The 26,518-nt window shown below is 36.6% G+C and overlaps 1 protein-coding gene across 2 annotated transcripts in view; it reads right to left on the bottom strand.

The window, feature by feature from the left end:
* Positions 1 to 26,518, bottom strand: part of ITGA1 (integrin subunit alpha 1) — a 155,928-nt gene that overhangs the window by 75,450 nt on the left and 53,960 nt on the right. The window contains exons 1-6 of one of the 2 annotated variants that reach the window (XM_033111234.1): positions 23,572 to 23,645; positions 20,830 to 20,950; positions 8,016 to 8,128; positions 5,205 to 5,293; positions 4,975 to 5,086; positions 4,240 to 4,367 (exon numbers count right to left, since the gene is read on the bottom strand). In XM_033111234.1, the coding sequence (XP_032967125.1) occupies positions 4,240 to 4,367; positions 4,975 to 5,086; positions 5,205 to 5,293; positions 8,016 to 8,128; positions 20,830 to 20,903 (516 nt within the window). In that variant the 5' untranslated portion in view covers positions 20,904 to 20,950; positions 23,572 to 23,645. Of the gene's footprint in view, positions 1 to 4,239; positions 4,368 to 4,974; positions 5,087 to 5,204; positions 5,294 to 8,015; positions 8,129 to 20,829; positions 20,951 to 23,571; positions 23,646 to 26,518 lie in introns of those variants that run through there. The other variant, XM_033111233.1, reaches the window with a different exon arrangement.

Below are 26,518 nucleotides of genomic sequence, written 5' to 3'. Positions count from 1 at the left end.
TCCTCTTCACAAATCTTATCAACTCCATTCTTAATGCCTTTATACTCTTGGTATGAATGACAAGTCTAAGAGTCCTCTATCCAGTTCTTAACTTTCCGTCTTTGTAACTCCTCTGGGAAGCCTCTCTCACAATTCATGTTTATGTCTGCCCCTTTCAGAAATGGAGGTAGAGAGGGTAAGTAAGGAGGAAGAAAAATTTTAGAAGCTAACTCTACCAATCTTAGGGCAGAGTTAGGTGCTTTCATTGTAAACAAAGCACATACACCAAAAACTTATTTAAATTGAGTTAGCAACAAATCAGGAAAAAAAAATGGTTAAAACAAATAGTTTTTGTTTTTGGAGAGAATTGCCATAAGATCATACAAAAAAATAAGCGCACTTTTCAGTACACATTTCTTTGAAGAGGAAGTATGTTTCCAAATTTTCTATGAATGAATTACTATTCTGAATCCATTGAAGGAAGGTTAAATTTAAAGAGAGTTTCAATTGTTATACTTAAAACCCTATTAAATTCAGTTTAGCAGAAGTAATGTTCTAATAAATATGTCCTTCCAATCCCTTCTGTTTAGAGAATTACTAATGAAACTAGTCATTAACACAACTTACGCCAAAATAGACAAATATTAGAAAATACTAAAGCCTACAGTATATACTTAAAAGAATATGAAAATGCCAGTTATAGAAAAAAGTCTTATCAAATGTTCACCCATCAGAGAATAATACAAACATGTGTTTATTATGGTCTACACGTACGCGTATATTCAACAAGTGCTCATCGAGAGCCTGCTATGTCCCAGCAAAGCACTGGGCTGGCCACTGACAAGGACAAAAAAGTGATGTAAAGTCTTCGCTCCTGAGGTGTTTGTAATCTAGAGGATGCAGCAAACACACACGCACACGCACACACACACACACACACACACACACACACACATCCGTATAATAAAAATGCATTAGTCCAGTGTTTCTTCAACCTCAACCTGTTTATGAATTATGTGGATTGCTTACTAAAATGCAGGCTCTGTAACCCACCCTCAGAGATGCCAGTTCTGAATGTCTGGGGGTTACAGTCCAAGCACCTCAGGGATTCTGCAGTAGGAATTCCATGAGCCACAGTTGGAGAAACACTGCATTTTACAGAAACTCCTGAAGGCAGTGGCTATCTGTCTTATTCTCCATGATTATCCAAGACCTATCACAGAGTCTGCTACTTAGTAAACCCTCAGGAAAAACATCTGAATAAATGAGCTCCGCCATGAATGATACAAGAAAAATGTGACACAAAAATCCAGCAATTTAAGCAGCTCCTTGCTCTTTAGGGAGCAGGTAGGTTCCTTCAGATGAAGTTGGCAGATGCCACAAACAACTCAATATAGAGTTGCATTCCAAAATCTTCCTCTCTGTGGAACGGAGTCCTGGGACTGAGTAACTGTGATCGATTCTCCTGCCTCCGAGTAAGTTCAAGTCCCTCCCATTCACTGGTAGCATCTGGACCCCCCGGCTATCCCCAATCCTCTGAATAGAGTCATTGTTCCCTAAGAGAAAGCCCTAACTCCATGAAGTACACTGGCAGCTGGAATTCCTCTGGTGGTTAGGCAGAATAGCTCTTCTATTAGGCTTCTCACTACAGAAATGTAAAATTAATTATAATTCTGATAGTTAGAAATATCAAATTTGCAGCAGAACGGGTTGAGTATATAAGCTACTGATTCTTATTTATTTCTTTACAAAACTTAGCCACTGTCTAGATCCCCAAGTGAAGCAGTGATTATAATTCTAAAATAGTCTTATAGATTTTCTTCCTGAAGTTGTAGAGCAACTTCATACATATCGCAGCTGCACTAATTTCCACAAACAGCTACAAATAAATTAATTTTTACAGTAAAATAGACAAAAGAATTGAAAAGTAAACTTAAATACTCAAATGACGATACAATATTAGAAATTTAAAACTATTCCAAGAATATTATTAGCTTTGGAAAGAAAGCATTGGATAGGAGGGTAAAATGGGCGAGACAAAACAGGTGGAAAGAAGCAGCACATCATGGGGACAGTGCTGCGAGAAGAGAGCTGTGATCCAGCAGGGTGGTTGCAGGTCTATCAGTGCAGGGAGTGGGGGCACCAAGAGCCCTGGCCTGGTTCCAGCCAAGCGGCTGGCCTAAGAAGGAGGAGGACAGTCATATGAAGATGGAAAGAACTAGAAACCTATTATTTAAGGACGTCAGATGGGACCAGCTCTGAACCTTCTCCCGAAGTAGGGCTCTCAGAAAGGAAAGAACACTGGACTGTTAGTAGGAGAGTGGTGTGTTCTGATCTGCTGTCAACAAACAAGGAACCCTGAACAAATCCCTTAGCCTCTTGTGTCCCCTCCATAAATTGAGATTCTTGGCTAAATTACCTCTGAGATTCTGTCCATCTTAATTTTATGGCTCTACAAAATCTATAGACTGAGGAGAGAAAGGATGTGGAAGAGAGGAAAGGATGCAGGGAGAGAGGTCCTCAGAAGGGAAGAGAAGGAGATCCATGTGGAAATGTATGAGAAGGATGAGCAAGTCACAATTCTAGAGTGGTTTTCTAAGAATGCAGGCCACCTGACACTTGCAGCAGGAAGTGCCTGACACTTGCGCCTGACACTTGCAGTATCCTCTCCAAACCTCTGGTAATTCACTTGGGAAGATCAATTGTAGATGAGAAACTTGCATCCAGGAAAATTTACATTTTGATGTGTAAAAGTCCGTTTGCTTTGAATGATTTGACACTCCAAGTTCTCTATGCTCCAGTAGGATATACACAAGCTTATGACTCACCTAGCTCTCTAAAGAGAACTGTTCAGCTTTGGAACACAACCTTATGACCTTTCACTTTGAGATTTCAGTCTAATTTGCAATCTTCAACTACCATCCCTTTGATAAAATTTGTTTTCCATGTATATACAAAAGTTTATATATATCTATATGGATATACACATATTTATATGGATATACCGGGGGCGCCAAAAAAATGTGCATAAGTGGACACTTCGGTCAGTGTTGCTCAAGCAGTAGTTCGCCATAATCAGAAGTGTCTGGACACTGATGGTAACCACTATGAACACCTCTTATAATTGCAGAAGTCAAACGTGACTTGTATTCATCTTTGTTATTGGTATATATTGAGTATTACAATATTAATACAGTTTCCCTTTCTTAAAATGTATATACATTTGTTTGGTACCCTCTGTATACACACATATATATGGATACACACACACGTGGGGTGTGTTTGTGTGTGTGTGTGTGTACATTGATATCCCAATTTTAATGTGGGTGTGACAAACCCTGATGTGTTCAGACCACGTTTTCAGTGCCTCATAAATTCCTCCAAGAGTGGAGCTCTCAGAGAAGAAAGGAAAGCTCCTGGACGCGTGTGTGGTACTAACGTCTCCTGGGCTCTCCTATAGCCCCCAAACCAGGCAACAGTAATTTTGACTCTGATTCTAGGGCTAATTCCTTCATTCAAGGCACTGACTTCACTTGGACATTTAATTTGCCTGTAATCCCTTTGTCTTTATATCTTAAGCCATATGGCCACGAAGTATAAGAAACATTAGATATTAAACCCAAACTCAGTGTCTAAAATGTTAGAGCCACATGAGAAGTTCTTCATTTAGTGGCAATAAAGGGGAAATCTTTAGAAACACATACTCATGAAGTGAAAAAAAAAAAAAGACAAGAAACTATTTGACTTAATGCAGCTAAAGCATGGATCATTTACTTTTCACTTAAGGAAGGAAATTATTAAATATAGGGAACAATAGACTTTACGCAATATCCTGTGATCAGTTCCTAATTTATTTGTATAATATGAGACAGGAGATTATAATGTGATGGGTTCTTTGGGATGTCCGATTAGTTTCTATAAATTCTGAAACCCTGTTCTTATATTACCAAGGTGACTACAACTTATTTTATAACTAAGAATTCAATGATGACTTTACAGAGATCTATAGGGGACACTTTGCAAGGGCGTTGCAAGTGGCAGCTTTCATAACATTTTCTGTTTAGAAAATAACACAGTCTACCAGTAATGTCCCGTTTATCAGGAATAAGAACAGGGTTATGGAATATAAAGTTCATGCTGAATTTTAGCTTTATTAATTAACTTACTTTCAGAATATTTTGCTTGATTAAAAATTTGTGCACTTTTATCTTTTAGTCAACAGAAATCAAAATGCAGAGATCAAAACACAGCGTCACATACCTGTGTCTGTTTAAGACCAATATCCATTCTTTCAAGAAGGTTGTTTAAAAAAGCTGTAACACTTTCCCAGGGGTAAATACTGTTAGAGCCATCCAGCACTATGACTATGTCCAGCTGAGTGCTGCATTCTGCAAAAAAGGGAATCGATTGTTCAAATTGGAGTCTCTCTTTTTAGAGGTATATGAAGCATTTTCTTGCCTGAAAGAAGCTCAGTTTAAAAGATTAACTATGTTTTACAAAGTGGACACATTGATTTTTTTAATCATAAAAAGTAGTTTGAGAAAAAGCAAAAGTGATGAATACTCATTGCACTCAATAATAATTGGTATGGGATTCTTATCAAGTAAAAAACCACCTCTATTTAATTTTAATGAACATTGTATAAGTTATCTTTGGAAATTTCCTCAATGTGAGTTTTATATAATAGTTCTCATTCTGTGTGCATTTCAAATGAGGTTAAGATCCTCAAAGAAACTCACCCTTTAAATACAAACAATGTGACAGCTTCAGCTATGATGTTTAAATATGACTCTCTAAAGGTTATTTACACTAATATCAGTTCCAAAAATAGCAGTGAGGTTTGGTTATATATTGGCAAAGCAAACATTTACCTAAATTGGTAATGCTGGTAGCTGAGAAAATATATCAAACTTTTTGGTATGCTCCTTTGTATACATATGTCTCATTAATTGCTTACGCTTTCAAACATGCAAGACCATTGCATAAAATTTGTACCTTGTACAGGGGCAATGGAGTTCACGACTTGAAATGTGGGGCTGACATCAGAACAGATTCCAGTTGTGTAATGCAAATGTCCACATCTATAGGCATATAAGGGCCCACATGCCTTTTAAAAATTGAAAACAAAATGAAAAAACTGAAGATTAAAATTATGTAACAGATTTTAATAGACTTACAATGATAGCATTCCTGGTTCATTAACTATCATTACTCTGCTTTCTTACCAGAAACCCTCCATTTGGGTTGGTGACTAACGTTGATCCAAACGTCATGTTCTCCTTTACTTCTGAGACATTGGGAATTGATGTATTAACTAAAAATAGAACAAATTTTATGAGGGTGGAAAACAAAGTGTTTTAAATTAAGTGTCTTCTCATTAAAACGTTCTAACTTGCTTTGCTCAAATCATAGCACATTCTTCTTTTGATTCAACTAAACAGTCTTGAAAGTATATTAAGGAATATAATGAACAAGCTAAGGCTGAAAACATGGCTTATGTCCCAGAAACTTTGTCTGGATCACCATCCCAAATAGTTTTGCTGAACTGTAAAAGAATGCAGAACTATCAGGGCAACTAGAATGTGGGATTGTCTTTCACACATTTTTGCTAATTAAAACAAACAAAAAATTTATTTTTATAATATTGTAGATATAATGCAAACTTACAAATGTATCTTACGTGTTATATCTATATGTTATAAGTGACCAATAATGAAACATAACTTTTGGCAAGAAGAGGGAAACTGGATAGAAAACCAGAAAAGAAAACTCAAATACAAACTTTTGGATCATTAACTTCAACATCATGGGCATATCATGAGGGTTACAAAGAAAACTGGAGCAGGATTAGAGCAGTGTCAGGAAGTTTGAAGAAAAGAAACACAATGAAGGGACTATCTTTGACATTCCACATAGGAATGTTAGGTCGTAAAGTAAGCCAACCTGGCAAAATTGGCAAAAAGTTCTACTTACTCACATTAAAAAAAAAAAAAAAAAGATTGGACAGGAAAAGCAAAATCTTCTGAACTCTGCTTAGTGGAGTGTTGACATATTTGAAAGTGGCAAAACTCAAGGTCAAGAAAGATTTGTCTCACTGTTCCTGCCCAGAAGAGTTTCCTATCTTAAGATTATATATAGATTTAAGGAGGGAATAGAAGCAGAGACTCCCGAATGGTCCCACTGACTTCTCTACCTGAACCTTGGTCTTTACCCAGAGTTTAGTCTGATTTGCTTTGAAAGCACCTGGAAATGGGCTATCAGCTGCAATAGTCTTGAATAATCTGGGTTAGAGTTTTTAATACTGGGGTTGGTCCAGGATGAACAGTCCTGGGACATTAGAGACTATAGTAGAAATTTTTCTACCGTTCTGTTTTTTTTTCGTTCGTTTTCTTTGAAATGATAACCCCAATAAGTCTATTACCCATCTGATACTATATATAATTATTACAATATTATTGACTACATTCCTTGTGCTGTACTTTATTTTTTTTTATTTTGAATCTTTCAAAGTTGCTGAGTTTGTTTATTATTTTTAACAGTATTTTTTTCTGTTAACTTTTTTTTTTTATTAGTTTCAGGTGTACAAAACGGGGATACGAAAGTCTACTGTTCTTGATATAGTTAAAGTCTCTATGCTAATGCTAAAACTCTAATCCAGTTTCCAGGAATGGAGGAGTATGTTCTGTCAGAACAACTGTTTTCCAAATAACAACTATAAACTCTAGGAAAAGGAAAATAAAATATATGAGACAACCATCTGAAGGCACTGGAAAGTAACCAAAAGCAGGCAGAAACTGGAGAGAAGCCTATGCTAGTAAGAAGAGATTAGCACCGGGTGACTTTCCTCTTTTTTGTATTTGTTTTTTCCTAAGGGAAGGCCCTAGTCGGTGGCTAAATCTCAAATAGAACTCTCTCAGTCTTACAGTCTTCAAGAAAGAGAGGACAGAAATTGGGGCAATGGCAGCAACTGCAAAGTGCGGGGGAATATCTTGGAAAGCAGAGCCACGAAAGAAGAGTTCTAATATATACATACATATTCTGTCCAAATAGCTGAATGACCTGAACTGTATATATGCAAAGTAAACTTCTAACAGCCCAGCTTCCCAATGAAATTTGGAAATTGAGTTCAGCCAAGCAAATTGCTTTGCTAAAACAAAAAGTTAAGGCTATTTAAAGGCATACAACAGACCTAGGTCTCCACACTTATAACTCAAAAGTATAATCCAGGATACAATCCAAAATTACTAAACATAAGAAGAAACAGGAAAATGTGACCCAACTTCAAAAGAAAAGTAATAAATGGAAAGTGATGTAGATATATTCCAGATGTTGGAATTATCAAGCAAGGATATTAAAGCAGCTATTATAACTATGCTTATGCATATAAAGGAAAAATGTTCATAATAAATAAAGCAATAGGAAATTTTAAAAAAGGAGAACTGAAAAATATATCTGAAATAAAGCTGTAGGTTATGAGTCAGTTCCATGTTATTTAATATTGTATAGAACACTGACAGGTTTCTGATTGCTGGATGGTTCTCATAGGAATTTTCTAGTCATGTTCTAACTACAGTGATATTTCTATCAAATATCTCTATTTCAATATAAATTTACCCTGTGCTATTCTCTTTTTTTAAAAAAAACAATTAAGTTTATCTATTTCAATTCCTCTTGTGCTATTTTCTTTTAAAAAACAAACACTAAGTTATATTCTGTGGAGGAAATGTGAGGGGCAGGTTTTATTTGGAAAAGTTGTTTCATGTTACCACTGGTTTACAAAGGATTCTGAAGATGGAGGCTGTTAAAAGTTACAAAACAGTTAAGATCCTCTAAGTCTCTGGATAGTCTATGGTGAATTTCTAAAGCAAATGGAGAACAGAGGGAAACAAAATGTCATTTAATGTGAATTTGAATGAAAAGAATTAAAGAATATTTATAGATAAGTTTTAATATTTTCTTGAGTTGGTTGAAATTTATTTTTAGTTGGAATACTGGGCAAAATTTAGGACCAGACTTTAACATTCTGAGTTACATACCTGGTAGATCCAACTTTATGCAAGGTAATGATTCTCCTCTCCCAACTGGACATTTATAGACATCTCCAGTTCTGTTCTTGGGTTGGCCAACTAAAGGAGAACCAATAAGCACCCTGGAAGTTAAATAACTCAATTAACATTGGTGAACAACAAGAAACATTTTGTTCTAGTTACTTTACAACTAATTCTAAGACAACAGACAGCAGTTCCCACAGACATAATCAGATAGTCATCTTCTATTATTAATTTAATGTTATCTAAAATGAGCAGAGCGTCTTTTCCAAACTGCAGATTGATTTGAATTAAAAAAAACCCATAAAATATATAGAGGAGAAATCTCAGTATATTTTATTTGACTGTATTAAATATTATTTTATCATATTTCCTATTTGGGGGCTAAAAATGATAATTAGTGGTTAAGGCTGCTGCTGTGTTAGTTTACAAAATACACATGGAAGTATAAATGCATTTTTCCCATCCGGAACTGATAATTTAATAGAGAAGTTAGGAAATACACTCACAAACATTTGATCATCATATGGTTTAGTATTAGTATATGCTAATTTGTAAGCACTTAGAAAATAAGAATAATTATAAGACCCAGGTTAAAATCATTTAATGTCTTTTTAGACAGAATTATAAAATCACTCTGATTATAATTAATGGAAAATATAATCATGATTTATTTCAGTTCTAGCAAACCATTTAACGAGGTGTCCTACGATATCTTCAGAAATAGGATGGATGAATGTGACTGATAAGGTACTGGCGTGGAACCACAGCTGCTTCATTGCTGGCTAAATAGCTGTACTCAAAGACACCGATTGCTAGTAACGAAAGGATTCCAATTATGCACCATAAGATTACACTTGGGACTGTCTTAGCCCATACTTTACTAATGTCTTGAATGAAGATACACAAAGCATAAAGGTATTAATCAAGTAAATATGCCTATTTGGGCATTCCGAAGTATCCCAACATTCTAGAAAAAGAAACTTAAATTAGCTCAAGTTTAATGAAAACCTATGTAAATACTTCTAACTGCATACTATTATCTACATCAGTACAGGATGTGGGAAACCTGACTTAATAGAAGTTCTTGTGAAAAAGTCATGCAGGATTTAGTTGACAGCAAGTAAACATGAACCAACAGAGTCTTTTAGTGCCAAAAATGCTAATGTGACCTTAGGCTGCATTGCTGGAAATAGATGCCTTGGTCAACGAAAGTGATAGCTCCTCTGTGCTCTGCACTGTCAGGCCATGTCTGGAATCTCCAAATTAACAGGGACATAGGCACAATGGAATGTATTTAGGAGACTATGAGTAAGACGGTTCAGTCTGGCAATTTTGTCAGACCAGAGATGCGAAAGTTGGGGATGTTTAGCATAGAGAAAAACTTGTCTGAAGAAGAGTTGAGAGGCTGTATAAGGGTGCAGGTGGACAGGGCATACATTTTTAAAAATCTAAGTATGTGAAAGTCTGTCATATTGAAAAGGAATGGGATTTATGTTGTGTAGGTCCTTTGGGAGAAGCTAGTATTAATGGAAATAAATGTAATAAGAATTGTAAATACTGAATTGTTGAACAGACTCCCTAAAACATGGTTATGATATAAGGCGTTTGCAAAGCCACTTCTAATATGAATAAATTTCCATAAAAATGTTTAAACCCTTTGATATATAATTCTTACTTCTGGAAATCGCTCCTAAAAAAAAAAAGACCTAAAACTAAGGGGGAAAACGTCATGCATAAAGATAATGCTCAAAGTGTTATATATAATAATGAAAGAGTAAAAGAAATATGATGATCGGCAACAACTAATTAATTATTGCAGGGTCATTCTATAGGATATTGCAGTCATAAAAAATAATGGGTAATAAGATTGCAAGGTAGGATTAAAAATTATTTTTGACCTGATTTAAAGTAAAAACCTACCAAATTTAATGAAAATGTATGACATAATTTAAAGTGAAAGATACCAAATTATACTCAATGTGCTCATTATTATAGCAATAATAATAATAGCTATCATTTAATTAATTTATGCCATGTGCCAGACACTGTTCTAAGTGTTTTCCATGTACTGCTTAATTTAATCTTCTTTGTGAAACATAGCACGAGTTTTGTTGCCAGATTTCATAAGTTCAAATCATGACTTTACCATTTACTTAGATGTACGGTTTAGGACAAGTCAGTTACTCTTGGTGCCTTTGTTTCTTCATCTGTACAATGAAAATAATAAGAGTAGCTACTTCACAGGGTCACCATGAAAATTAAATGTGAATGTACATCAAATGCTTAAGACAATATTTGGCTCATAATATATACTAAGTGTTAGCTTTTTGATTATTATTATATATTTTTTTTCAGATGATGAACAACTACATCTATGTAAAACATAGATTAAAAGGGAACACACCAAAAACATAACAAATTATATTACAGAGGTTATGGTTAGGCTTTTCCCCCGGTATTTTCAAAGCATTTTTGAGATGTGATTGATTACTTTAGTTTTATAGTTAAAACAGTTTAGAGGAAAGTAGTGAGTGTACCATTATGGAAAGTCTTTAAGTTGAGGCTAGATAGATCGACTAATGTTTATTAAGTCTACATGTTTGGCATTTATGGCAGGCCCTAGGGATATAAAATAGATAAAACACAGTTTTTAACTTTGTTTAAAATTTAGAGGGGAAGCAAAACTATAAATGTATTATAACAATACTAAATAGGTCTGAACTTGGAGCACGTCAGCAAAGACTCAAAAGGAAGAAAGAATATGGTTCTTTTGAGAAGTTCAAGTGGCTCATTGTAGCTGGAGTAGAAGTTGAGTCTGGCAAGGTTATCAGGGTTCGAATCGTGAATATTCTTATAGTCTGCCTTAAGAACATTAGATTTATTTTATGGAGGGGGAGGTTGGGAACCACTGAATATATCAAAGAGGGATGTGACATGATCAACTCTAATTTATAAAGTTTATTTGCTTGCGGTATCATGAATAAATTGGGGAGAGGGACAAATTAGACTCAAAGAGTGAAAGTAAGAGTTCTTAAAATAATCCAGATGAGAAAAGAGTGTCTGAATTAAGGAAGTGAAGACAAAGGAATAACCAATTCTAGAAATATTTAGGATATGTGTCTTAGTTTGGGTTCCCCCAAAAGCATACTCCAGGACTTTGGTACAGGTAAATTTTGGGGAGGCAATTCTAAGAATGCACTAATGTGGAGGAGGGGAAAATGATGGAGGGAAGGAAAACAGGTTAATAAAGAGTGCATTGATAATGGATTACTTCTGAAGGCAGCTGGGCTCAGTCTTGCTGGGGAACATCTAAGAAACCACATGGAACGTATGTGAATATGCTGAGAGCATGATTGAGACCCTGAGTAGATACTACAACCTTAAGATAGTGGAGTAAGAAGAGAGCTGATGGCTAGCATCTAGGGAAAAAGAACACTTGAGATTTCAATGAGCAAAGGAAGGAAACCAGTGGGAGTGATTAGAGAGGAAGAAGGAGGATCAGGAAACAGTGGTGTCACCGAAGTCAAAGAAGGAAAGAATATCAAGAATGGGAGGTGAGAAAGGGATCCGTAAGTCTAGGGCAGACTTCATTTCAAGTGACAGGGATAAAAATGAGGGAGATAGGCCTTGTTAATAAGTGTGGGCTTCTTTTTATTAGGTAAATCACTAGAGGTTTGAGGCAAGTTTACATTTATTATGGAGGCAACCTGGATATGGTCAAATCATAATAACAGGAGAAAGGCTGATGTCACAGGAGGAGTAGAGTTCCTGAGCAGGTAGAAGGGGCAGATCCAGAAGGACAGGTTTGTCTTAGAAATGCGGAAGGACTACTATCCCTGGGCAGGGCTCTGGATGGCCTGGTATCCAGAGGTTTGCAAGTGTGGTAGATGGTTTGGAACTGTGTGCATTTTTATGATGAGACTTTGTCTCTCATCCTTCACTGAGACAGAATTAAATAATTTTTCCTCCTGTTACAACTGGGATTTGCTTGACAAATAGAATGCAGCCAAAATGATACTGTGACTTCTGAGGCTAGGCCTTAAAAGGCTTTGCAGATTCCACTTCACCGTTTTTGGAAATCTGAGACCAGTACGCTATGAATAAGCCCAGCATGGCTTAATGGAGGATGAGAGGCCATATGGAGGAGAAGCGTTGTTTGAGCTGACAGCAGGAATTGCCAGACATGAGAGTTAAATCATTTTGAACCTCCCTCCCAAATTAAGGTACCAAATGACTGCAGCTTCAGGGATGAAAATTCCTGTGGTTCCCTAGGCAGCAAGGGCACACCTATTCAATTCTGAAAATCTTGAGAAATAATTAATTATTGTTGTTTTAAGCCACTAAGTTTCAGAGTAATTTGTTATGCAGCAACAGCTAACTGAAACAGAAAGGGAGGATAAAGGTTTGATCTAGTGTCTTCTTCCTTCCTTCCTTCCTTCCTTCTTTCCTTCCTTCCTTCCTTCCTCCCTTCCTTCCTTCCCTACCTCCTTCTCTCTCTTCCTTCTTTAGAAAATACTAGCTGTAGTCATCTAGTGAGATTTAGTGTGCGAGGTACGGTAGGAGGGTGGTGGGCTTGTAGAAACTGACAAAGATTTAAACTGACGAGGAAGACACAGGCTGGTTAGCTAGCCCTTCAGGCCAAGATGAAGTAGATTACAGTAGGTCATGGATGTTTTTGAAGATGTTTCTATAGTAGATGGAAGACAGGCCTCCAAAAGAGCCTTTCAATTCTAAGATTCCATCATCAGATTAGAACAAATTCTAAGTGTGTAGAGGAGAAATGATTAGGTGGAAAATGTGAACTGGGGGAAAATCTAGGATAATCAATGAAAAGTGAGTCCTGAATAACATGTTAATAGTAAAGTTATTGTGAATTATAAGGCAGGAGGGAAGGGAGATCATGGGTAGTTCAGGCGAAAATGTGGAAACGAGAGTGAGAGCTAAAAATGGAAGGTGAGAAGGAAGTATGGGTGGATGGAACATGGGAAAAAGTTTCCATATAAACAAGAGCAGGGAAGTTGAGATTGGCTGGCAGTGGATTTTGAAGGAAAGGGAAGGGTCTGGAATTTATATTTGATCTCCAGAACAATAGAAAGCCCCTTAGAGTATGGGGCTCATTGGAAATCACTTGATATAGCAACTGGAACCACGGCCTATTGTGTAATATGGGTGAAGTGAAGACGGAGGTGTGAGAGCTTAGGAAGTGGTAGAGTGCAGCAGGCCAGGACTGAGACAGGTACCGTGAGAGTTGAGGCCAATGGGAAAGGATGGGTTAACAGGACCTAGGACATAAAACAGTTGTGTGTATTTTTCTAGGAGCTATTTGTTCTGATATCAAGCATGGAGATCTGGAAAGAACATGCATTTTACCCCTTAATCCTAAGTAAGCCTTACTTTTCCCAAGCTGCGTAAAATAACAAGATCCTAAAAAAGTAACGGCATAGTGTTTATGGAATTTCAAGAATCTCCAGCATTCCCAATTCCCATTATTTTGCTCTATTTTTTTTCTCAGAGCACTTATCATATTCTGACATGTGACATAACCTATCTATTCAGTAAGTTTATTATTTATTTTTTGTCCCCCCACCCCCGTCACCAATAGAATATAAGCTCCATGGTAGCAGGCATTTTCATCTGTTTTATTCACTCATATATCCTTGGTACCTCTAACACTGATAGGTACAAAATAAGCAGTCAGTAACTATTTATTAAATGAATGAATTGAAGACTGTGTCAGATACTCTAAGAATCTACATAAGGCCGACCTGGAAATTTTCGACTCATGTGAACAGCTAAGAGGTCCTAATGGGGAAGTTTTTGTTTTGTTTTGCTTTTTTTCCATTTTAGAGGTTAAATATTTTGCTTAAGCAGGATGCCATACATGTCTTTGGGTAACACAGGAGGCATTTCCACATGTCAAGTTTCCAGAGCATCCCTGTTTAGAGGAGAGAACTGGCTGAAAGTCAGAATGCTGCTGTTCCATGTCCTGGCCCTGTCACGTACTTGCTATATTAAACCTTTGGCAATTCATTCTCAGTTTCCTGTTTAGAAAAATGAAGATGATAAGAGTGATATTCACCTAAACCCACAGTATCAATGTGAAGACCACGTTGTTTCATGAACTATGGATGTTTTTATTTTAAAATTCAATGCAAGTTTGCATTAACCCATTATATTTTATTTCTATTAGATTTTTATTTTTATTTGACATTGTTGCAGGAATTTGTCAGCAGATTAAGAGTATTAAAGTGTGTTCTGGATTTCATTACTGATCATTAGAGAAACACCTGATGAACTCAAAGATCACTGAAGTGAGAGAAACATCTCTTCTCCATAAAAAGCTCCAATTATAATAAAATTTGGGAGATGTATAATAAAACTGAGAGATGTTTGCTATTCATAATAGTCATTATTACCATTGTTATATTAATCTGAAGAGTAGCTGATCTCTGACCAGTCTGTTTTTGTGTTTATGGTTTTTCCCTCTATAAAACCGTTTTCTGGAGATCGGTGTCTCATATTTACATTATTTCATGAACTCTCTTTTCACCTCACCCTTTCTTGATGTCCAAGCCAAGTCATTATCAGAGTGCCAAGTACCCCTGCCGCCCAATTTTTAAAAAATAAATGACGTGTTTGGTCATCCTAGAGAATGAAGTTATAAAAATGGCCCCGCATTAGCTGTAGTGCTCTCAGTCATGAAAGGTAGAAGGGTGTGAAGGAGGTAAGCCAAAGAAATGACGAGTTTGGCAAAGAGGAAATTTCAACTTCAAAAGATATTATAAGCAATGTAAAATAAATATTATATTAAAATCTGCAAGAGAACATTTGATAGAACCTTGAAAAAGTCTTTTCTACCCCAAGCTTGAACAGGCTTTATTTAAAACACACATACATTGGAAGCAGGGCATCAATCACATGAGCCCAGTAGTAAACCTTACCAGCATAAAGCAGGGTCCTCTAGGGAAAAGGCATGAATCCAACAGATTTGGATACACACACACACACACACACACACACACACACACACACACGTATACACACACATTGGATTGAGGATTGAGGATTGGCCAGGGAGGCATTTACATCATGAAAATCTGCTGTGAGAATATAGGCCCATTAAGTCACTGAAGTCCCCCAAAATGATGGCTGGACCAACCATTCAAAGGGCATGTACGCAATGCTGGAAGGAATGAAACAAAGGAACAACAGACAGTGGAAAGACCCACAGCAACATCTCAGATTTTCCCATTTAGCTGTGACCTTGCCCTGCTGGTGATGACCACTGAATCTGGAAGGGCTTGTACAATGCCGAGCACATTTAAGTTTCTTCTCTTCAAAGCACAAATATTAAACCAATTATGCTCTTTGTGATTTTTTTTCTGAACCACATTGCAATTACTTGGTTGCTTCAGCTCATGCTAACCATAATGAACAACAGCTGACTTTAATCAGAGATATAATGTGTTCTGCCACTAAGGAAACGTGGCTTTTGAACCAGGGATATAAAGTAACTTACACTTCACAGTAACCTTTGGAAAGGTAAAGGGTGCATAAGGCTGCCTCTTCTGTTTTTTAGTTCTTTCAAAATAATTAAAGCACTGCTTTTCAAATACAGAGACTACGCTTGTAATGGACAAACAAGTACTTCTTCTTTAGGCATACTTCAGCCAAGATGCAAGATGGCTCAGGGTGATTTTGTAAAAATTTGGGATTGATGAGCTTCCAAAATAAGAGCAATAAATATGATTTAGAAAGGTGCCCATTTCTAGAGAAAATTAAATAACAAAATCCATGTTTGCCCAAATATGGAGGGTGCCAAAAAACTGTATACACATTTTAAGAAAGAAAAACTGTATTAAAATTGTAATACTCAATATACCCCAATAACAAAAGATGAATACAAGTCATGTTTGACTTCTGCAATTACAAGAGATGCTCAGACTGGTTACCATCAGCGTCCAGACACTTCTGATTACAGGGAACTACTGCTTGAGCAACGCTGGCCAAAGTGTCCACCTGTATACATTTTTTTGGCACCTCCAATAGGTCAGTTATTCCATAGTCCATTTCTTAAAATAAGTTCTGAATCTGATCAGATTTTATAAACCCTTACAGAATATCCAAACACCTTTCTAAAATTTATTTTGCTTTCCCAGTGCCTGGATCTCTTTGGAACAATGATATGCTGGTACCATCCTTAAAGGTTTGGACATGTAGATTTTTGCAGTTTGCTTAGTTTTTGTTGTTGTTGTTGTTGCCCTGATTTTTCACACCTTTTCAATAAAATCATTGTAAATACGGAATGCCACAATGGAATTAAAGTATCTGAAATCCATATACATTCAAATGCTCAGAAAGTCTCACATGCATATGAATATGGAAAGTCTGAGACTACAAAGATAATTATTATCAACATTCACTGTTAGTATAGTTCTACTAAAGAAAAAAGCACTAGACTGGGAGTGGAGAGACTTGAGTTTTATTTTCAGCTCTGGCCCTAAGTAGTTACCTTTCCCTAGGGGAGTCACTTAAAAAGAAAAAAGGTTTTATTGAAGTAAGAATGACATATACAAAGCTGTAGATATTTAATGTATACAACCTGATGTGTTTGGAGATCAGTATATATCTGCAAAACTATCACCATAATCTATGCCATACACATACCTGTCACCTCCAAAAGTTTCCTCCTGCCCTCTTTAGTTATGATTACTATTATTAGTATTTTGTGGTAAGAACACAACATATGATCTACCTTCTTAGCTAAATTTGAAGTATACGATACAGTATTGTCAACTGTAGGCACTATGTTATAATCTCTAGGACTTACTCAGCTTGCATAACTGAAGCTTTGCACCCTTTGATTGACACCTCCTTCTTTCCCTCTCCTTCCAGCCCCTGTAACCACCATTCTACGCTATGCTTCTATCAGTTTGACTATGGTAGGTTCTTCATATAAGTGGAATCATGCAGTATTTGTTCATTTAGCAAAATGTTCCCTGAGTGCATCCACATTGTCTCAAATGGCAAGATTTCCTCATTTCTTAAAGCTAAATGATATTATATATACATACATGTACATACATGTATAATTTTTAAAACTATATTAATCTGTCAATGGATATTTAGATTGCTTGCAAGTCTTGGCTATTGTGCATAATGCTGCAGTAAACATGGGAGTGCAGATACCTCTTCAAGATCCTCATTTCAATTCCTTTCGATATTTACTCAGAAGTGAGATGCTGGATCATATATCACAGTTCTATTTTTCATTTTTTGAGAACTTTCTATACTATTTTCCATAGTCGCTGCGCCAGTTTACATTCCCACCAACAGTATATGAATGTTCCCTTTTTCCCACATCCTTGACAACACTTGTTAGCTTTTTTTGTTTATAATAGCCATAGAAGAGTCACTTTTAACTTTATTTTTGTGTTTGTTTTTTCATCAACGATAACAAGGAGTTAAATTAAATTCAGTTCTTTAGCCAACAGATAAACACTGAGCACACATTATGTGTAGGAACCCATGCTAGATGCTGGGCGATTCACAAGATTGTAAGTGGGAACCAAAACCAGTTCTTGCTCTCCACACATTTCCTCTAATATGTTAACTTCTCTCTCTTATCTGTTTGCCATTTTTGATTTCCAGCTACTTAGACATTACCTTGAACTCCCGCTGTTTAAAACCATATTCATCAATTTCTTGATAAAACTGATTTTCATCTTTTCCTATATATTTGTCTCTGAATGACAACCCATGTCCCAATGGTCCAGTATAGAAATTTTGGAGTATGTTTGACTTCTCCTGCAACTTCATTTGCCATTTCCAAACTTCCACCAAGACTTAATGACTCACCTACATTTGTCTTGGATACTTTTTTCTTTAATTCCATTTCCCCGTAATCTAGTCCATTACTTCAAGCACCAGCTTTCTGTTTTTGCTTGCCTGTTGACTTCTTAGCTTTCAGGCACTCCTGTCTCCAATCCAATCTATATGTAATTTCCTAAACTAAGTTTCACAAAACAACCTTCTCAACGTCCTCTGCTTAGGTCTAAGCTCCTTTGTCTGGCTTTTAAGTCTGCCAGTATCCGTTCCTGTCTACCATCCCAACGTCAGACTTGTTTGCTTACCACAGTGCACACTTTTTCTCAAAACTATGCCCTTGCTTATGTGGTTTCCCCACTTGGAGTGACATTTCGTCTTTTCTTATTAAAAGGTAAGTCATTTTTCAAGGCTCAGCTCAAGAACCAAGAATCATTTACTCCTTCTTTGAACGCTATTGAATTAATAGTCTATACTACACTGATTAGCGGTATTCTTCACTTCTATTTCATATATGTCCTCTACTAGATTATAAACTTATATATTTGTCTTATATCTCACATAGAATTTAGTGTAATGACAGACACATAGGATGTATTACATAAATACTTGTTGCTTGACTGGCCTACATTTATACCATGGCTGTAGAAAAAGCTCTAACCTACCAACAAACATTTGTACAGCAACAGCTCTGTTAGATTTCATGGGTTAAGCAAGATGTATAAAGCATGGTCTCTAATCTCAAAAAGGTTAACATCTCATTATTAACATCTCACATATGTATATAGAATTCTGAATGGTTGGTCTGCCTAAAGTTCAATTCAAACCATTAACATCTATTTTTTGACCTTATTCTTACTATCTTTTGTTTCTTTCCAAAAGTCATTCTGGCTATCTTTCTTTTTTCTCATCTACACATTTACTTTCTTCAAAGATAGCTATGGGAAGGAAATTAATGAACTGAAGGTCCCATTCAGGCCTGATTTTCAGTTTCCCATTTCTTTGTCTTCTGGTGGCTTGAAAGAGAGGGATTAGAGAATTCAGAGGATGGAAATCTCACAATAGGATGGGCTCTTATAATAAAGGACAAAAAGAGATGGAAAAGATCAAATGGGTGCACTAAGTCTCCTAAGAGGAAATATGAACCTCTTCCTTACTCTATTCAGATTCACTCAGACAATTAGGGACTTCCTGATAACAGACTGCCCTAAAATCAGAGAGACAAGACTGAATGAGAGGGAGCTTACAGGTTCTCTCCTCATATCAGAAAATGAAAAACAGACTTTCATAAAGTGTTAGCAATATTTGATTATCCTTTAAATAGAATTCATTTTAACTAGGTGGTTTAAGTTCTTAAGGCTTGCTATTTATTATATTCCTGTTTAAAATTTATGTAGCTATTAGTAACTAGTGAAAATTAACTTTTATATGTAGTTTATGTAAAAGTTAAATTTTTAAAGAAAAACACAGTATATTTTAGTTTATTATATACCTTATGCACAAAGAGAAGCTTGACAAGTTGGTCCACTCACTATTATTCTCCCAGAGGTAAAACTCCCTGAATTGCAAACCTAATGCTTAAAAGAATAAAATGGTGACTGGGATGTCTTTGCCAGCTGAACCTTAAACACAAGAGTTGGGGAGAGTGAGAGCACAGGATGGAAAGACAAAGGATATAAAAACTTTTGCTCCATTATTAGATTTCTCATCTGAGATAGTCATAAGGTGAGTAGAAGATAGAAGCACCCCCACACATTCTAGTTTACACCTAAGATATTAGGTTGGTGCAAAGGTAATCGCAGTTTTTGCGATTATTTTTAACCTTTTAAACAGCAATTACTTTTGCACCAACCCAATACAATATTTGTACTTAGGAAATGTGAGAATGCAAATTCTTACTTTGGATAGTTCTTAGGGGATTATTATCAAATTAATGAAAAGTAAAAGATAAACATCAAAAAGGCACATCTTTTCATCTATGAAATATAACAGTGATGGATAGATCACAATTTTCCTAGTAGAATTAAATTCCTTTTTGTTTATTATTGTAGTTACTAGAAAAATGGGCTTGTTCAGTTTGTTATTAAGGTGAAGCAAAGTTTTACTAACTTCTGCTCTTTTTCCTACAAGATGTAATAATAAAAAAAGACTCACTAAAAATTATGTTAAGTATAACCCAAAAAAGCTCTAATATTATTTTTGTGTAATTTTCAACAAGTTAAATATGTCTTAAAATCATTAAAAACAAACAAACAAAACAAAAAGCCCTTGTAGATAAAGAGAACAGATCAGTGGTTACTAGAAGGGAAGCGGTTGGGGGGTGGGCAAAAGGGGTGAAAGGAATCAATTGCATGGTGATGGATGGTAATTAGACGTTGGAGGTGATCACTTTGCAGTGTATACAGATGTTGTATTATAATGTTGTATACCTGAAACATAATTTAAAAAAAAAGCCATAAAAATCATACCTAAAGTGAACTTAACCAATATTAAACGGTTTAAAAATATGTAAAAGAATTTCAGTAAGGTTCATTATAAGTAGTAGATCAAACTCAGGTGCTCAGTAAAGTGCCAAAAATATAAGCTCAGTATTATATTACAGAAGCAACATGGGACAGCATCACATCCACCACCTCCCAATCCTTCCTGCTGAATTTCAGCTACTTTAAAATGAGAACAATTAAAGAACTCTTGCCATAAAACATATTTACAGAACAATGGCTATTTTGGATAAGTACCTTCCTTGGAGTCAACCCAGGCTTCCACAGACATCACTAACCACTTATTTTAATATTGCCAAGGAAGTTTTCTTTTTTAACTTTGTCAGTGTCCATTACGAAATGATTAGACTGCATTTTCTACCAAAAATGACTAATTCTGTTGAAGTCTCACAGAACAAATTGTAGCCAGATAATATTTTCCATTACCTTGTGAGAAAACTAAACCGCAACAACAGCAAAACCCACTGGCTTACCATTTTCCTTCTTCATTTTCATATTGTTGAACAGTATATCCAAACATGTCCTCCACGGGGCCACTGAAAGTCATTGAGTTTTTCACATCAACATTGAAGGATACGCAGAAGCCTAGAACAACTTTAAGAGGGAAAACAAAGATAGTTACACAGAGTTAACTAAGATTCCACTGTGTTTTGAATTATGTTAGGCATTCTTGAGGTTACCATTGAAAACTGTGCTCTTATTAAAAAGAGCAATGATGGTCAAGATTGAGAACTGCAAGAAAGGTCTATCATATTAACTTATTACTGACTGGAAATCAACATAAGCGTTTTAAAAAATACAAATATTAACATTCAAACAAACTGCCACAGTAATTTAGTACCTGTATCATTCCCAGAGCTTAAGATTTCAGCTGTGTGGGAAAGAGTGGGCAGACACTTAAGCTCACATATGACTAATGCAGTTAAAAAGGGTTTTCCAGTAGTGAGCCCCACAGCAAACCATGGCCACTAATGAAATGGAAACAGCTTCATTTTCTTGTTTTGACTACAGAGGATGCAAGAGTCACAATTTAAAGCTTTGGGAGAGGAAGTTTTCTCATTGTTGCTTCTAAAGGGAAGTCAAGGTGATTGTCTCCACTCAGAGATGGCTTCCTATGCAGGCCTGAGATTTGCTCTGCTTTTCTCTCTGAATCAAACAGTGGATGGAAGGTTACCCTAATACACTAAAGCTTCCTTACAGCGTTGGTGGTGGTGAAAAACTCACTAATTGCTGTCAAAATTAAATCAGATGATATAATATATCTAGAGTTCATTCAATGCCTGGCACATACGAGATACTCAATGAGGGTTGATTCTCTTCAATTTCCTTGTAGCTCAGGTAATGGAAACCCTTTATAAGTAAGACTCTCTCCTAAAAGGGTTCTGGATGGTGCCAAATTCTCTCAAATGGATGGTACCAAAATCCATGCCTGGTACTGTTTTTTAAAGTATACTTGTGAAGTTCCAAAGTATTCCCCTCCTAGATGTAACTCAGAATTCTTCTCCAGGATCACTCCCTTATAAAATCACGGAGCATCATAAGGTGCATTCAGAGGTGTTAAATCTACTCTCCTTTGTTAAACCATGATATAGGTACACGTATCTTGAGAAATTCTCTTTCCTTACCCACTGTAAACTCTTCTACAAATATAGTCTAAATCCAGACTCTAATTCGTTACCTTCACATTTTGGTAACAATATGAAGTCTTTCTTTGAAGCATAGGATTGTATATAACTTAGAGAAAAGTTTGTTCTTAAAAAAAGATAATTACATATGTCTATTTACAAAAAATATATACTTATGTATGCCCATTTATAAAGTCTTTCTTGATCTCCACACCTGAAAATAATCTTTTTACTAAACCTTCCTCTTTTTTTAAAAAAAAAATCTCTCATACAGATAATTATTAAACACTCTATACATTGTAGTTATCTCTGTGAGTTTTTTCCCTAGATTGAAAATTTATTTATATATTTTTATGTTTTAAATTTATTTTTCAATTACAGTTGACATATACTATTATATTAGTTTCATGTGTACAGCATAGTGATTAGACATTTATATACCTTATGAAGTAATCACCCCGGTAAGTCTAGTACCCATCTGACACCATACATAGTTATTACAATATTATATTCTCTAGGCTGTACTTTATACCCTTGCGACTATTTTTATAACTGCCAATTTACATTTCTTTTTTTCCAAATTTATATTTCTTAATCTCTTAATCTTTTTATCCCAGCCCCCTCATACCTCCTCCCATCTGGTGACCATCAGTTTGTTCTCTGTATCGGACTGGAAAATTCTTAAAAGCAGGGGTCTCTTACTCATCTTTCTTATTCCTCCTCAAAATCTAGCACCACTTCTTGCACACAGATGAGCAATATCATGTTTATAGAATGAAAGATAACACGCAGAAGGAAGAAGCGTGCCAGTTGTAGCTGGAGGTGAACTGGCAACAATTTCATCTTAGTCAAGACTTTATGGAGATGGAAACTTTCAAGTTAGATTTTGAAGGGGAGTGAGAGATGTGACTTGGCAGTGAGAAGAACATACGTCCCAAGGATTTAGGAGGGTCTCTGCAGCAACAAGACTTAGGACACGACAAATATGGTAGCAAGATGATAGAGACATTTGCCTGGCTCGCGTGGAAGATGCAGAAAAAGAATCGATGGGTAGCACAGGTCCATTTATGTACATTTCCTGTTCATTCTTCAAGGGTGATGGAGAACAGCTGGTTACCATCTTCCACATAATAGCCTTTCATATATTCGAAGACAGTTTTAAACCCTGTTGACTCTCTACTCCAAACTATTAATAAATAGTACATGCTCCTACCCTTTCCTCACAAGTTTAGTTTTATTTTTTGAACAGTTTCAACAAATTATTTTTGATATGACCAACACACAAACTAGTACTTGTACAGTGGGATTTCTCAACTTTGGCACTATTGACATTTTGGGTGAGAACATTATTTGTTATGAGGGGCTATCCTACGCGTTGTGTTTAGCAGCACCCCTGGGCCCTATCCACATGATGCCAGTAGTACCCTCTGACTTGTGAAGACAAAAATGTCTCCAGACAGTGCCAAATTCCCCTGAGACCAAATCACCTGAGTTTAAAACCACTGTTCTATGGATAAGGACCAGAACACCACCACCAATGATTTTGTTGAAAAAGATGACTCAAAACCAAGGCAGCAACGTCTGTATCACCTGGGAGCTCATGAGAGGTCCAAATATCTCAGGTCCCTTCTTCCAGATTTTCTGAATTAGTATCCACGTCCCAACAAGATCCCCAGGAATCTGACTCCTGTTAAGGTTTGAGAGGCAGAGATCTGTAACATGGTACCCCTCTTTCGTAATTGATGCAGGTAACAGAATTTACCTAAATTAAAAGTTCTCAGCATCCTTTAAACAAAACAGGAAAGGGATTATCATTCATCAAGGTCAAGTCACCCCCTCTCGAAGGATTTTTCCATCACTTCATCATCTTTAGTATATGCTCTCCCAAAGGCCGTTCATGGTACTCCCCCCACAATATAAGAGCAAAGCTTTTGGTTTCCTTTTTGGGCCTGTTTGTTTATTCTACACGTTGTGTGGAATGTCCGGGGGTGTGTGCTGAACTTTTTTCATTTCCTGTCCTCAGAATTCTCCAGGCAATTTGCCCAAAGTGATTGTAAATCAGCCTCTTTCATGTTTGCTAAGGCACCAAGGAGCCCGAAGCACATGAGATGACATAAAAAAAATAGTTTACATTTTGTTCTTTTGATTTAAAGGAGTGCATAAACAGTAAAAGCAGCTACTCATACTTTTAGTTCAATGCTCATTTTGTTTTACTAAGTTGTCTTGGAACTTTATGTACCAGAAGTAAAGCAAAATCATACTTACTTTCAATCAAAGTCAAACAAAAACAAAACATACAAACAAACAAAACTGAGGTGGCTTTAGGGGTCATATAGGTGAAAATGATTGGAAATAAAACATAGACAGTAGTCAGATGTCAAAAGTAAATTCTGATTTCACATCTACCAGCAAAAAAAGGGTTTTTTTCCCCTTGATAATAACAACAATATCGTGTACTTGCTATGTGTTACTCTTAACGGGCTCCTTCTCATATAATTTGCCCAAAATCCTACAATTAAACAACGTTATTATCACCACAGTGCAGATGAGGAGAAGGGGGCTCAAGATGGCCGAGAAATTTGTCCACATTTCCCCAGGATTCCCAAGTCATTCGTGTTGATTCAGTTTTTATAACAGCCCTCAACTGCGAAGGGCTAGTAGAAAGTGACAGGATGGGTTTAGAAGAAAGGCTCCTATCGCTCCATGTCATTTCATCTCTTGAGAAGCAGAGTTAGGGAGGAGGCTCTTCTACGGTGACCACAGCTGGGAGGGTGCTGGAATGAGGGGGAAGGTTAAGGAGAGAAGACATGGCTGCAGAGCTCCTGAGAAAGCTGCATGAGGGTTTGCAACTCCAACAGATAAGTTCGGGTAGAAAAAAAGCGAAAAAGCTTTCTCTCTTTCAAATATGCTTACATATACGATATATCTTAAGGCTAAAAACTGAGGAGGAAGATGAGATTGTTGGTATTGAAGGATATCTCTTGTGAAAGAGATCATTTGGTGCAATTTCTTAACCCCACGATGGAATATGATGTGTAAGACCAATAAAAGAGAGAAACCTCTTACTAACCTACAGTTGTGTAATGTTTCCTGCTTATATTTTGCCACTTACATTTTCACATAAATAACGGTATTGAGCTCGTCAATACACTGTGGAGGTTAGGCAGGACAGCAGTCATTACTCTCTCTGCGTTAGGAAACTGGACCTCAGAGGGGTTAAACGATTTGTCAAAGGCCAGGCTGGGTGAGTGGCGGAGACCAGACTTCAGCATTGGTCTTCTGAGGCTGAATCATAGACTTTGTGACTACAGTGCTATTGAGCTGGTCATATTAATAAAAATAAAACAACCAAGGTCAACAGAACCCTCAAATGGCCCTTGGGAGCTCTTAATCACCCTGTAGCTTTGCAGTATTATTTATTCCACAAACACAAATCACATCTGTACTTTGGGTTGAACATATATGCTAACCCTGGAGATAAAAAGTCATAAAAAGGCAGTGCTCCTGCTTTCACAGCTCTTATGGCCTAGCTTGGGGAAAAAAAAAAAAAAAAAAGCAAATGATTTAACCTCTATGAGCCTCAGTTTATCCCATTTAAAATGAGCTTACAAATGCCTTCCATAGGGAACGGTCAATAAATGAGTTAATGCATTTCATAAGTAAAATCCAAAGGGTCAGTTTACCCTCTGGCAGTTGAGTTTTCTTTTGCAAGAGGATTTCCCCCCATTCTGATGATCATTTGTATCTTAAAAAGCGATACAGACGTGTGATATCAGTGCGCAGGACAGGGGTGCATTGACTCATGTCCACAGCACATTCCCAGTTTCGGCTCACAGCTGCAATGACATGTATAAAGAAAATCTGAGATGAGGGTGTCAGGCCCTCCAAGTGGAAGAGCTGGCCGAGGAGGAGGAGTGCAGGTGATCACTGTTCTTGCAGTTAGATCCCTTGGCGTCTTATCTCAGTCCCTCAAGAGGTGGTGCATATTTATGATACCACCCAGGTTCTGAGCTAATAGCAAGTCAAGGCTTCTCTCACTCCAGTGACAAGCTACTCACCTCTAACCTACTTCAAAGACCACAAGTCTATTCCAAGGATAGGATGAGCCTGCACACTCCTCTAGTATATTCAGGCCATACTGACTGTGTCACCGTGTTGAGCCACCTGAGAAGCAGAGAGCACACCTAGGCAGTGCGGGTGCTGGTACATCCTGGGCACCTCTTACAAAGCTTCCTGGTAGAAAGAGTTCGTCCACTGCTGCTCGAATGGATATGAACTCCTAAAGTCATATATGTTCACGGTAGCTATGATGTGATACATGAGGGATTTGCATAACTCCAATTTTACTTTTTATTTTCTCCTTACATTTAGATAAAATATATTTAACATTGAGGCACTCCAGGGAGTTGGAAGAAAAACATTTTAAATGATACGAGTTGGTGAAAGTTGGAAGCCCTTTTCCTCACGTTGTAATATAGTAAAATGAAATACCTTTATAATACTGGTTGAAATATCTTTATAATACAACACTGGTTGT

The sequence above is a fragment of the Rhinolophus ferrumequinum genome, chromosome 7, assembly GCF_004115265.2.
Source record: "Rhinolophus ferrumequinum isolate MPI-CBG mRhiFer1 chromosome 7, mRhiFer1_v1.p, whole genome shotgun sequence".
Taxonomy (NCBI): domain Eukaryota; kingdom Metazoa; phylum Chordata; class Mammalia; order Chiroptera; family Rhinolophidae; genus Rhinolophus; species Rhinolophus ferrumequinum.
The sequence above is the reverse complement of the archived record's forward strand: the minus strand, read 5'-3'. Positions and strand labels throughout refer to the sequence as shown.